At 38.9% G+C, this 15146-nt stretch overlaps 1 protein-coding gene across 1 annotated transcript in view; it reads right to left on the reverse strand.

Annotated features, from left to right (window-relative positions):
* Window positions 1-15146, reverse strand: part of DGKD (diacylglycerol kinase delta) — an 83888-nt gene that overhangs the window by 62434 nt on the left and 6308 nt on the right. The window contains exons 2-3 of the mRNA XM_042458174.1: window positions 3060-3170; window positions 1781-1861 (exon numbers count right to left, since the gene is read on the reverse strand). Coding sequence (XP_042314108.1) covers window positions 1781-1861; window positions 3060-3170 — 192 coding nt within the window. The remainder of the gene's footprint in view (window positions 1-1780; window positions 1862-3059; window positions 3171-15146) is intronic.

The following is a 15146-nucleotide window of genomic DNA, read 5'->3' on the forward strand; positions in this document are numbered from 1 at the left end:
CATACTAACTGCCATCCTTCGGCCTGTGAGGGAGTGAACAGGCAGGCCCAGCTCCACCAGGGCTAGCCTGAAGAAGAAGAGCCCTCCTTCCAGTCCATCTGCCTTGGTCCAGGCCTCAGAGGGAGAGAATAACCACTGAACCTCCTCCCCTTTCCCACCACCATTTCCTTCTCCTTTTGTGTCGTGTCTTTTAGATTGTAAGCCTGAGGGCAGGGAACTGTCTAATTAAAAATAATAATTGTAAGCCGCTCTGATAGCCTTTAGGGCTGAAGGGCGGGGTATAAATACCATAAATAAATAAAATAATAATAAAAAACTTCCAACATTTCAAAAACTTAACATAGTTTCTTCCAATCTCTACACTAATACAAGATCATCTATATCAAAATGTTTGTAAGATCAACCCCCACTATACAAAATATATACTACAGTATGAGTAGAAAAGATAGAGAAATGTTGGTACATCACAACAACAACATAAGTGAGACCAGACACATGTTTATGAAAGCCAATAAAAGCAGGGGGGAAAGTTTTTTAAAACGTAACTACTGTAATGTAAAATTCAATACTGAAAAATACAATGCATGTGCATATCCAAAATAAAACAATATATCAATACATTTCTCACTGTATTCTGAAATTAAAAGTAAAAAGGTAAATGTATTCCCGGTTCATAACTTCGTCAAGTTGTGTTCAGCCATAGGGGGCAGCGCTCATCTCTGTTACTAAGCCAAAGAGCCAGCGTTGTTTGAGACTATTCTGTGATCATGTGGCCAGCATGACTGCACAGAACGCTGTTTACCTTCCTACTGGAGTGGTACCTATTTATCTACTTGCAATTGCATGCTTTTGAACTGCTAGGTTGGCCTCTAAAATTAAGCACATTTTAAAAAAATCAGTATGTTTTTCAAGTATGACGATAACAGAACTGCAAAAGTGCAGAAAGCAAAATAGAATTCTCAAAGAGAAAACTATAAGTTATACAGGCCCTGTACATACCTTCTCCTCTGGTCTGGCCTGCCAACAGAAAAAGAACCCGCAAAAAGTCTTTTTTTCTTGAGCCACGGTGCTGTTGTAATGAGTGCGCCATTGGCGCACTCGTTACGTAAGTGTCGCTCGGTGCTGTGTGGACACCACGTGGCACATACGTAACAATGGCAGCGCTCATGTATATAGGGTGCTGCCATTGTTACACCCTCGTCACGTGCGAGGGTTGGGGGGCATGTGGCTGCACTGCCTCAAGTCAAACCTAGCACGTGATGAGGGCGTGCTTTCAGGCCCGTCTGTACCAGTTCATAGAAACTGAGTAAAGAACTCCAGTGATGTTGCCCATGGAAGAGTAACAAAAACAGTCCAGTCCTTTTAGTTTGCTAGACACGTTTCATAACATTCATTTGCAAAATGTTCCTTAACTGATTAAAGAAAAACTACTTCTTTATCTAAGCTAAAATTACCTCATACTTTTCACAAAAGTACTTTTTTTTGTCAAACTCTATATTCTATCCACTTTTCCTAACAACCTCACTACAAGTTAGTAATTTTTGGTCAAGTGAGAAAAGCAGGCAATAGGGAGGAGTGGGATCTTCAGAGGAAAAAAAGCAGCGGGTAGAAGCGTTCTCTTAAACTACCACTCTCTAATCCCATTTTGCACACTGGAGGTAAATGCAAATTGGGATTGCTACAGAACCAGAATACATACTTTCATTCCACACAAAGTCTGCATAAGTAAATGTTGAGAAAAATCTAAAAATACAATGGGACATAGTATGAGAGATCCTACCGTGAAGCTGTTGTTGACATTTTTAGTGCTGGATTCTGCTACACTGGCATCTGTTAGATCCACCTCATCAAAAATGATTGACTAGAAAATGAAAAATCAAAGAAAAATCAGTTACATTCATTAATTAATAACAAAAGGCGGCTGCCAAACAACATAACATGTCAAGTATTAATGTACTTCTAGGGATTTTTCCAATCCTACCTTGAATTTTTATCAAATACAGGGATTCCCTATCATACTTCACTACTGTAATGTGCTCTGGGATAAGAGAGGTGTGAAAGTTACCTTTTAAAATCAACAAGAAAGAGCAAGGTAATTTTACTGTGATAACAAGTGACAGTATATAGTTCTTTTCAGAGACTACCTTTAAATGCATTTAAAGAAACATTTGACAGGAATTTTTCAAGTATTATGACATTCTTTTATAAATCCTATGGATTTTTTTCTCTCAAAAAGCTAAGAAAAATTAATGGAATAGTAATGAACAGTACCAAAAGTAATGTGCCAAGTTAACTTTTCTCAGGATTATAATGAGTTACAGAAACAGGTTATTTAAAAATGTTTGTAATCCGTAATGGATCAAATGACTCTTGAAAAGTTACTTCCAAGCTCTTAAAGAGGGTGATATAAACTTGTAGAGCAACATCCTTGATGCCAGCTATAACTTTCCTGTTCCCATTAAGCCACTGCTTGTGCAGTAAGCTATGATGTAGCCAAACAATTCAAAGACAAGCATGCCCCACTTATCTAAGAGAATATCATTCTTCTACAGGAAATAAGCAGCCCCCAGGTAAGTACAGGGAATTCTCCAACGGTAAACAATTGTTTCACTATGTAATTTTTAAGGTGCAGGGTGATTGAATGTTAAGCCTTACCCTAGGGACTATTATAGGAAACGAATAAATAACGATTCTAAATAATCTCATCTAAACCTATCAATAACAAATTATTTCAGTTCCCCAGCCACAAAATACTGTACATTTATCCTTCCATAATCTTCCTTTGCCCTTAGGCACATGGCCTACCCTTACAGATATGCGTATAAAACTCCTAACATACCAATGAAATTTAATGTCAATTCTTATCTTGTGTTTTTAAAACATTTTCTAAAATCCTAAATTAGTGAGCACTGCAATAAACTGTGAGAATTTAGTATCCATGTTTTAAATAAATAAATTAAACATGTACTGCAAATATCATGGATAAAACCTTCTGTAGTGAAATGAGGATGAATGAGTTCTTTTATACTAAGATTTTATGAGATTACTCAGCAACACACCTTTGCAGTTTTCGCATAGTAAAGAGTTCGACCTCGCAATTTGAAGTATCGCCTCTTCCAGCGCTGGAATGAGCTGGTCTGTTTCATCAGCATGCCCTCTTTTATAATTGTCTAGAAAACAAGAAAATAAAGCCTTTATATGCAGCCCACTTGTCTGCCCTTGTCCTCTGCTCACCACAAAACAGAAGCAAAGTGTGATTGTACACTTTCAAATCTGAAAGAAATATTATTTGTTGTTTCACTGCCCTCTGGTGGAAACACCCAAAACATTTACCAAAAAAAAACCCTGAGCTGGCAATCTTATCTGTATCCAAATGCAGTAAACAATGGTCCGATGCACAGCGCATAGATTCCTTTCCTGTGTGCGGAGAAATGTTATCATGGTGTGAGAATGATACGGTTTTTCAGACTTGTTAAACTAAACTTCTCAGACATTTGATACTGACATAAAAAAAACATAAACACCTCAGAGTTTGAGGTCACAGTCTTGCCCTGTCCAATCAGGGCTCTGAACTCACTTCTTGGAATAAAGTTAGTACTGTACACACCAGGCTACCAAATGTAAAGGTATCAGGATCTGACTACCACAGGAAATGATCTGCATATTTAAGGGAGGGAAGAGGGCAGCAATAAAAAAGCAGGAATAATCTTTCAAGCCTTTATATTTGCTATTTTTTAAAAGATATTCTTGGCTCTGACTCATGGCTTTGCTGGCTGGCTGCCATTTCCCAAGACTGAAGTGCCAAGTCTGTCTCCACACAAGAGTTCTGGCATTTTTCCCCCCTTTCTTTTACTGCTCCAAAGCTAGCCACACACACCACTCATTCACATAATATGCATATCCAGGCTACAATGCTATATTTAGCCCACATTCATTTAGTTGTTCTTTAGCAGACACATTTGTTACCCCAGCTGAAGAAAGATAATAAATACCAAGTACATTAAGATGTGTCCAAAGTGGGATCTTAAAACCTAATCAAAGTCTACAAACTGCAAACAAAAGCTTCAGCATTAATTCATTACCAATGCATAGCTCCTGCCATCAGCAAGTGACATAATATGGAGTTTAAATGCTCCATTAAACACTCTCTGCTCCCAAGGAAAACAGCACTCTAGTAATTTAAGCAGTCAAGTCAAGGGACACATCACTGGGAGAAAGTACTGCAGCAAATTTCTTAGGGGCTCTTCAGACCTTTAAGGGTAGCCTGGGGACAGAGTTGGGACATCGCATCCACACAACGCATGCCCCAACTCTGTCCCTCAGGTGCGTCATGGCACTCCTCCGCTGCTGCGCTGTGGCTATCACACTCTTTCTAGGGCGCAAAAAGCAAAAGGTTGGATTGGGGCGTGGTGTGCAGTTGCCGTGGCCCTTATCCAGCTAGGAAAGGGGTGCCTTCCCTCCATTCCTTAGGGGCTATGTGTACAGCCTCACAGTTATCTTTTAGGCCAAACAGCAGTACAGTAGACCTTTGTTATACACTGGGGTTTGGTTCCAAGATCCCCCGGGGATAACAAAATCTGTGGATGCTCAAGTCCCATTAAATATAATGACATAGCAAAATGGTGTCCCTTATAAAAAAATATTTGAAATTTATACTTTTTTGGAACATTTTCAAACTGTGGATGCTTGTATCCGTGTATAAAAAATCCATGTATAAGAAGGGCTGACTGAACTTTATTAACTTTGTTGCATTGCCCTGCTAAACTAAATGTTCTCCCCAATTAAATAAATCCAAGACCGCATCCAAACTGCAGAAATAATCCAGTTTGACACCACTTTAATTGTCCTGGCTCCATGCTATCGAATTCTGAGGCCACAACAAACTCCAAATTCTCAGAATTTGATTGAATGGAACCAGGGCAGTTAAAGTGCTGTAAAACTGGATTATTTCTGCAATGCGGATGCAGCCCTAGAGTGAGGGTAACAGCCCTCTTGTGTGAAATGAAATACAACAAAAGACAGAGAAGTGTATACAACTCTGAGGTTCTTTGGTTTCATTTATATTGATTAACTCAGCAGGAATATTGACCTCCAGTGGTGTAATGTGATGTGACCTCCCTGGAGAAATGTGATGAAAAACTTGGGCCCAGCATTTATGAGTTATCTCTAAAACAAATGGGATAGTACATTTTTAATGCACTGGACAAGCTGGGCATATGCTCCAGAAAAATGTTACCTGAAAACTATCTTATTTCTAACTGTCCCCACACACCTACTTTAGCCATTTGCTGTATATCAATCCCCAGAAAGCTAAAAGACCTTGTCCAACTTTCAAATATCTCTTTTCATCACTGGCTCGAGATGATACTTGGTGCATTCAGGCAAGTGGCTACTTATAAGCATGGAATAAATTATATAAAATTAAAAGATGCCCGCTCTCCTTAACAGCTGCAGGTTTTCATATTTTCCTTTGCTCAGCTCCTGTTATCTCAGGAACCACAGCAAGAAAATGAAACATCATTAAAAAAACAAGTGTGTAATATCCTCATTGTGCATCTAAGTCAGAGTAACCTGAACTAGAAAGTGAAAACAGTGAAATGCTTCCATGATTCTTCTACTACTTTCAGTGAGATTCCCACCCCCATATTTGAAGTCAGTAATGAGCCGGGAATGGACTGGAGCCACAATGTTTTTACCACACTTTTTTTTTTGAGAAAAACAGCACAATTAGCAGAGAATACAACATTTCTAATGGATGGATATATTCATTAGATTTTTCAAAATCTTTATTTTAATAACCTTCTATTATAAAGTTTTAAAATTTAGATGAAAGCATTTGCTCTTTTTGTGGTTAACTGCTCTCAAGATGGCTTTGACTCATGGCAACCCTATGGATGAGACATCTCTAAGTCCCTATCCTCCATTGCTCTGCTTAAGTCTTGTAGATTTACGTTCATAACCTTCCCAATTGAGTCTAGCCGTCTGGTGTGTGATCTTCCTCTCTTTCTACTGCCCTCAACCTTCCCTAGCATTACTGTCTTCTCAAGTGAGCCATGCCTTCTCATGATGTGGCTCAACGACAAGAGCCTCAGTTTTGTCATTTTGGCTTCCAGGGAGATTTCTGTTTTCATTTGTCTTTCTGTCTGCCCACTGTATCCTTAGCACTCTCCTCCAGCACATCTCAAATGAGTTGATTTCTTTCTTATCCATTTTTTTCACCGTCCAGCTTTCACATCCATACATAGTGATGGAGGAGCTATGGCTTGGACAATTCTGACTTTGGTGTTCTCTTGTATGTTTTTGTTCTTTAGGATCTTTTCTGATTCTTTCATTGCTGCCCTTCCCATTCTGTGTCTTCTTCTGATTTCTTGGTTGCAGTTGCCATTCTGATCAATGTTTAATTCTAGGTATGGGAACTCTTTAACTATTTCTTTATTGTCTAAGTTGCATTTATGTATTTTCTTCCATGGTCATTATTTTTGTTGAAAATAAAAGCAGTATTTCCATTTAAAAAATCATGACTTATACAAAGTCTCTTTTTTCCACTCAGAATCTGACACTTTAGTAACCTCCATATTAGGCAATCTAACATGTTAAGCAAAGAAACTGACTAATTGCAGCCTTTCTACCTCCAATGAAAATCCCAGAGACGGAGCCAACCAAAAGGGTAACTACTTCCTCGTTCTTCTTCTCTTGCATGCGCACACACAAAGATCCTCCACTAGCTCCTTCTCCCAGTGAGTCTACACAATCCGTACCACTCACCAAACAATTTAGAAAAAGTTCTGATTAATCAAATGCAAATTTCATGTGAAAATGTTAAAAGAAAACATGGGAAGAGCTACTGTGATGACATGTAGGTGAATTAATTAAAACAACTGATGGGACAAAAGCTGGAGAAAAGAAAGCATAATTTTTATTATTTCCATTATCAAGTAGATAAATTACGTAGGTGTTTAATAAACACAATGCTAGAGCAGATATAGATATAGATATAATATTATCCTATTTCATTCCCTACACCAAAAAGGTATTGGACATAACTATCTCCCTCCCTCAAAATATCAGATAGCAAGCTTGAGAATATTTACTGATATGTTTCTGTAAATATATGTCCAAGGGAAGACATTCAATAAAATTTACAAAGATACAAGTGGGAATGAATGATTCAAGATTTGAAGAGCAATCACAGAAACAAGTATCAGTTCTTATATTGATAGCAGATCCTACATCATAGTTCATCTTCTTTTCTGGAAGCTCCTTACTTATGCATCTTGTTCAATGAAATATTTCAAGTTCAGCCAGCAGTATGTCAGTTCCAATTGACATTTAATTAATCTTTAGTTTAAGCACAAATTTGTAACTTCAATAATCTTTACCCAAATCCTGTTTTACTCTGTTTACTTATATTTTTGTGGTTTGATGCCCCACCTATTTCCTATCCATTCAAGGTGTTCATTCACATCTACAGAGCAAACTCACCTGTATAAATGATGAGCACTCGTCCATTGTTTTAAAATAATAGCCTTTCAAAGAAAGCACAACAGAAAATCTGTCATTCCTGCCCCTCCTTCTAATAAAAAAGCATTTTGCCACTTTAGACCACCTGCAGAAACTTTATAGGTAACACAATTTAAATATGGAAGGCCAGCAAAAAAACACCTTACATAGCGGTTCTGCTGCCTCTTGCACAACACTGATGCTGCCAGGAGAAAGAATAAGCCCGTAGTTTACAGCTGCCCATTTCTGCAAGAGAGCTGCTGTTCTATTTATAGGCAGACAGCTTAGTAAAGACTTTGGTGGGTTCGGGCGGAAAGGACTGGAGATAAGATCAAGATGACTTTATAGCTTTTTTTTCCAGACATGGCTGCTTTTCTTCAGCTTCATGTTTATTTCCCAGCTAGCATGTTGCTCAGTCCTGTCAACAGCAGGGAATGCCTTAAAGCAATGAGTTCCAAGGAAACGTAAAAGTTGAAAGCAACTTCTCTTCCCTTTACAACGCTTGAAAGACCGAAAAGCCTTTTAATGTGATCCACATCCAATTGATAAAGGGAATAAGCCTCTTACTCTGCCTCTTCACACTAAAATGAACAACTTTATGACAGGGACTTCTTCATTCCTGCTTCTGATTGTATGAAGCAATGAGATTTAATTATACACACACACACACACACACACACACACACATACCAGTACTGAAAATCAGTATTCCATAAAATTAAAAACAATTATCATTAAATTCATTTGAAATCCAACATTGTGGGGGTCCCAAAGGGTATTGCAATTCCTCCAAGCAGGAATAAGTGCCTGCCAAAAATGGTACAAATTGCTTTCTTTCCTCTTTCATACTGAGAGTGGCTTCTGTATACACCAGAATCCTTAGTATTCTACTCTAGTTAATAAACGATAGAGTCAATTGATAATTCTAATTTCTTGGCTTACTATTACGGATCTATGCAGTCCTGCCTAGTGCTATCATTTTCTAACAGTGCAGGAATTACTGATAAAAACATAACACTATCAAGGCAAAGGTTGGTACTAATTGCAGGAAGATTCCTCCTTCCCAACAGCCCTGTGCATGGTGTTAATGACTACATAAAACCTACCAACAATATTCCACAGTCTAGTTGATGAGATTTGTTCTTCTAGTAAAATTTATTAGGGACTGTAACATCATGCAGAGCTGTAGAAAGAGAGAGGAGATTTCTACAATTTGGTTGATACTTTGCATTCAATTTCCAATCATTACAGACTAATCTTACAAGCAACAAGACTACTTTTAACTAAGGGCTGGAGCAGATGGGCTCCATCACGAAAAAGTGGCTCCATCATGTATTATCTGAAAGTGGGTCAAAACCCTGCTGTCCACACCACCTGCACTGAAGGCGGCCTGAACAGCCATTGGCTGTCTGCACCACATGGCATCAAGCCACACCGTGCAATTTAATTTTTTTTGCCACCTGCCCATCTTCCATGTACGCCATCGAACAAACACACCACCAGCGACCTCCAATTACCTCCCTCTTCCCACCCAGATGCCATCCCCCTCAGATGATTGACCACAATGTCACATGTGCGATGCACTGCTTGTACAATGTATCAGTGCATTGGTGTGCCTAGTGGCAAAGCACCATCATCACAACCCCTTCACCCCATGCCCCCTTGTTGGTTTGTGTATGCTGCAATTATATCCACTGCATTACTGGCGATTCCATTTTTGCAGTCTGTACTAGCGCTGGGCTGTTTATATGCCAGTGTGAAGATGCACATTTTCCATCGAGTCAGAGTATTCCAGGTTCTTTGTGCTCCAGTTTTTAGCCTCGTAGCACGGCTTTGTTTTGCTTCCCAACTGCTTTCACCTTGTGCGTCATCTAAATGCCCAGCCTTCAAAGTAGCTGGGACCTGCTTTATTTTGCCCATGTTTTTCCTCTAAGTAATAATCATTCAAGAAGAGTTCATCATATTCAAATATATGTGATAGATGTGAGGCAAACCCAGATCACAAATGCATCTGCTAATAAGTGAACAGAGAGCTTGGAGCTGTGTATTCTTCTCGAAACATGAGGCACACTGGCCCAAATCACCCAGTATTACAATGCAGAAAAATCTCAATTTAAGTTGTCACATTCAAGCACAAGCATTGCAATTCTACCTCCCTAACTCTAAATCCTGTAGAAAAAAAGCTTATAGATAGCTTATAACTGATACCTATTAATTCTCAAGCTATCATCAACTAAGCTTTCAATAAACGGGAATGATTATTGCCAGGTATCACATAATCTTTAGAGGAGACTCACAGTTACAGTGACAATTTTCAGAAAGGAATTTCCAAAAGGAATTGTTAGCCTTTGTTGTTGTAAAAAATAAAAAGTCTTGTATTACCTCTTAAAGACTAACGCATTTACCATGGCAAAAGCTTTTGTGCAATAGATTCCAGTTTATCAGATGTATGAAGTGTCTCACTGTAGCTTGACTACTAAATGCAATTATGATACAATTTTTTTTGTAATGTACATATCAACAACACAATACTTTTCAGATCTTGGTCCATACTAGTATACTTCACATAAATTCTTGTTTAATTTCATTTGTTTTCCCCATTCTCTTTTTCTTATTTTATAAAACTATATAAAAGTTGTAATCAAAGATGCACACATGCTGTAACATTTAGCATTATTATGAAGAAATCTCCCATACTCATTTTGGTCTTAATAAAAATTCTCCATAGAGTTATAAAATATTCATATTCCACTTTTCCAAAATATGCAAAAGGACTAACATAAAAAGAAATATCATGAAAATACAATTCAAATACAGTTTTAAAAGGTGTAACCAATAAAGATACAACCATTAGAACAAAACTGAAACCTGCCAACTAAAGTTCACAAAATAACTAATGACCAAAGTCCTTCCTGAAAAATCCTTCACACTATGGAACATGACTGTCAAGAAAGGGGTAAAGTGGCTCTTTCTAGGCAGGAAATTGCTACATCTGTGGGGCAAACAAAGGCCTGTTACAGACAGCCAAAATAAAGCTGCTTCGAGTCACAGTGGAGGTATGGTGTTTCAATGATGCATGCGTCCTAAGAGTCCAGAAGCCACACCAAAGCCACACTCCAGTCTTTAGGACTGTATCGGGGCTTTGACACAGCTTTCGGACTCTTAGGATGCATGCATAATTTAAACAGCATACCTCCAAAGTGACCCGAAGCAGCTTTATTTTGGCCCGTCTGTATGGGGCCTAAGGGTCTATTTTAGTCAAGTTCTTTCCATAGAATTAATAAGAATTAGTAAAAAAGATTCTTAGGAAATGACTGCAATGGGCGTTTAATGGTGTGGTATTTTTTTAAAATCCTTTTTATTCGCTAAATTGTTTAAATGTTTCAAAACTAGCTTTCACATATTTGTTCTGGTTTTAATATTCTGTAAGCTGCCATTAAGTCCCAATAGTGGGAAGATGTCAGAATACAATTTAATAAAAACACAACAACAACAACAACAACCAAAAGTACTGTTTTAAAACGATTTTAATAGTTTCGGTTTGCTTTTAATTTTGTTGACAATTTAATTACATTTTAATGTTAAACTTTTTCATGTTTTAACTATATTGTTCTTATTTTAATTTATAAGCCACCCTGCATGGGGGAGGCAGAATATAAATAAAATTAATATCCATCTACTTTGGAACCTCCGTGTCTCCGTAGCCACCAACAACCATTCACTGAAGACTCCAGTGCTGATGTACCACTTGTCTTATCAACATATACCTTCCTATTTTTATTTTTAATTTAAATTTTTTGAGTACTACCCAAATCATAAGGATGGAAATCTTTACTTACTCCATTTTTGCAAGCATAAATGTTTAGGAGAGGAGGGGCTGCTTCCCTCCAAATTTGGTTATCCTTTGCAAAATACAGACTTCTCAGTTCTTTTATCCTTGCTAAATTTTTATACATGTCTCATTACTCGTCAGCTGACTTAAAACTTTATGAAGCCAAATAATAATAGAGTTATTGAATTTGACTTATAGTCTTGGAACAAATTTGTTAAAGTCTATCTAAGGACTGGAGTGTGGCTATGGTGCGGCTTCCGGACTCTAAGGATGCATGCATCATTTAAACAGCATATTTCCAAAATGACCCGAAGCAGCTTTATTTTGGCCTGTCTGTATGGGCCCATAGACTACTATAATCCAAAAACCACTTGACTGGGCTGAAACAATGAAAAAATATGGCCTCTTTTAAAGTCCAAAGCTAAGCCTGCTTACAAATGAACCTTGTTTGGGCCTGAAAAAACAAGATACAAAAATATGTTGAAGTGGGTCTGCAAAACATGATTTTTACAAGTTGCAATTTATTGTTTCATAAATACCTGAAAGATAGCAGATCCTGTTTGATCTTGGAAGCTAACCAGGATCAGCCCTGGTTAATACTTGGATGGGAGACCACCAACTAAGATGGGATGCTGTAGGCTGTATTTCTGAAGGAGGACATGGCAAAACCACCTCTGAGTATTTGTTACCTAAGAAAATCCTATGAAATTCATAGGGTCGCCATAGGCCAGGTGATTTGAAGGCACATACATATCTACACAAATCACTTATTGTCAAACTAGAGAAAGGGCAGGCTTGCTTCTAAAGCAGTGGTTCCCAACCTGTGGGTTGGGACCCCTTTGGGGGTCGAATGACCCTTTTATGGGGGTCGCCTAAGACCATTGGAAAACACCTATTTAATTAAAGTTATGAAGTAGCAACAAAAATAATTTCATGGGTTTGGGTCACCACAACATGAGAAACTGTAATAAAGGGTCGTGCCATTAGGAAGGTTGGGAACCACTGTTCTAAAGGATGCTGCACCACAGAAGTGTGGGGTAAATCTGTAAATCTGAGTGCTGATCAGATCAGGGAAGCAAACACAGACAGTTAATTGCCTCGTGGTCATCTGGAAACCAAAAACATGATGTAGGAGCGTCATTTGGTATTCTTTACTTTTATGTGCTTCTTTCTGTTCAATGAGGGTAGCATACCTGCTTCTCTTCAAGGCCAAGAGTGAATATCTCACTGCTCAGCATGAGCTCCAACCTGGATCTTCCAAGTTCCAGTCCAACCATTAATCACTGCATCATGCAATCTCCCTGGGTCCTATTATGGTACTAGTAAACATGGTCTCACACTGTGTTTAAACTCAACCATTCTTTTCATGTTCATGAATGCAGAATGTATTTGGGGAGAAGAAAAGCAACTTAAGAAATGTAGGGCAAATATGTGACTACAGAAATCCTTTCTGTAGCCCTGCCATTCACACACAGAGGCTGAAATAAAACTGCCTGAGCTACTTTAGGTCTCACATTTCTATTTTCAGCTAAGTGTCTAGTACTTTTTAGAATCTGGGTTGCTGTTGCTTCTTACCACATCCTCAAGTAAACCATGCTCTTAAAAACAGAGCAAAGTAATGAAATAAAGAGCATCTGTTTTGGGGTGATTGTCTTAAAGTAACAACTCAAAACTCCAAAAAAGGGAAAACAATAAAAAAATCAATATATTACAGGTTGCAACGCATAACTTAACATAATTAAGAGGTAATTTATTTCCTGTTACCAAAAAAATCTGCATTCATGTGTACTTATTTGTTTTTAATGCATTAGGTATTTTACAATCTTTAGCTTGCTTTTAACCTCTAAAATCATGCAAGATTTTAGATTTGAGAGCTTGACTGCTTTTTTAAAGCAGTCAAGATTACCAATGTTCTGGATCTCCTCCGGCAGGCCATTCCATATTTTGTTGATTCAGACAAAGTAGAGTCCAACCCCACTCTATCTTTCTAATCAAAGTCAAGGGTTAGTGATAGAACATGTGAATGTCAAGTAAATCTTGGCACCTCAAGCTAAATAGCATGGCTAATAAAAGTCTCTGCGCAAGATTTTAGAGAGCCAATATCAGACAGAGAATACTATACAGTACTGATCAGGGTGGACCACCTTTATATTTTTATATTATAGACAGCAATATCTTTTGCAGACCCCTTCAGGAATTCTGTGAACAAGCCAGATTTTTTTCTTCTGTTTTCTCCCTGTTATTTTGAAAACTATATTTAAATACATGTTTCTGAGGAGAGAGTCCTTCACTTTCATCAGATTCCCAAAGGGGTTCATGATTGCCATAAAGTTAAGAACTATGCTCTACTGTCCACTCAAATCCCATGTCCTTTTAAATCCCAGTTGCTATCAGCAACTGTTTCACAATTTGCTTTCTCTGACCCACACCATCTTTGCAAATTGCACTTACCATTGATTGTGAAACAATACTATGCATAGGTCAATGAGCTTCAGCAAAACCATTGCAATCTCAACAGAAGCCAAATCCAGAAGTCATTTCGGTAGATTGTGAAAGATCATGAAAGTGTCATACCAATAGATGATATGGATTTATGAAATAGTATTGCTTCTCTTTCTCCCTCTTTCTCACACACACAGATTGCAATTTTTCTTCAAAAAAGCCAATTTGTAACTTCAGTCACTGGTAAAGGCTATCATTTGGATTTCCACTAAGACAAGGCTGGACAACCTCTGGCTCTCCAAACAGAATTAAGAATAAAATTATCATCTAGTTTCACTACGTTGGGCCTATCTTAGTTTCACCTAAGTTCCACATAGATAGGCTTCCCATATCCCGCTTGGGGGCGGGACTTCCCGATTTGGGGCGGGTCCGCACGGTCCCGCCCCGGTTTGGCCCCGCCCCGGGACTCCCCCCCACCCAGCGAGCCCTGCAGGCTTGGCTGGGGCTTGGAGGACGTCTGCCTTCCAAGCCCCAGTCATGCCCTGGGGGCTCCTCCGCGATCGCGGAGTCCTCCAGGCTTGGCTGGGGCTTGGCTTCAGCGAGGCCCCATTCCCTTGCCTGGCTTCCTCCGTTGGCGACGGAGGCAGCCAGGCAAGGGAAAGAGCCTTTCCTCTTTCTCCTCCTCCTCTTCTTCTTCTTTCTCCTCCTCTTCCTCCCCTTCTTCTTCATCTTTTTCCTCCTCTTCTTCTTCCTCCTCTCCTCCTCCTCCTCCTCTTCTTCCTCCCCTTCTTCCTCTTTCTTCTTCCTCCTTTTCCTCCTCTTCATCTTCTTCCTCCTCCTCTTCTTCTCCATCTCTTCTTCTCCTCCTCCTCCTCCTCCTCCCCTTCTTCCTCTTCCTTCTTCCTCCCTTTCCTCCTCTTCTTCATCTTCTTTCTCCTCCTCTTCTTCTCCATCTCTTCTCCTCCTCTTCCTCCCCTTCTTCCTTTTCCTTCTTCCTCCTTTTCCTCCTCTTTTTCATCTTCTTTCTCCTCCTCTTCTTCTCCATCTCTTCTTCTCCTCCTCTCCTCCTCCTCTGCCTTTTCCACTCTTTCCTCCTCTTCAATGCCCAAATATGCTGTTGGGGGGGGAGGTTAGCCAGAAAGGGAAGTACATTTCTGCCATCTGTCTAGGAACAATGCCAAAATGTCCTCCATTTTGATCATGCCTAAGAAACATGCATTTATATTAACATTTTTTAAAAAATCATCAATTTTTGCACGTCCTCCATTTTAAAAAAATGTGTCCTACATTTGAAAATTTTGTCCTACTTTTGTCCTACATTTGTCCCAGTTTGGAGGTCCAGAATTATGGCAACCCTACACATAGAGGACAT

Source organism: Sceloporus undulatus, chromosome 3, assembly GCF_019175285.1.
Source record: "Sceloporus undulatus isolate JIND9_A2432 ecotype Alabama chromosome 3, SceUnd_v1.1, whole genome shotgun sequence".
NCBI classification, from domain to species: domain Eukaryota; kingdom Metazoa; phylum Chordata; class Lepidosauria; order Squamata; family Phrynosomatidae; genus Sceloporus; species Sceloporus undulatus.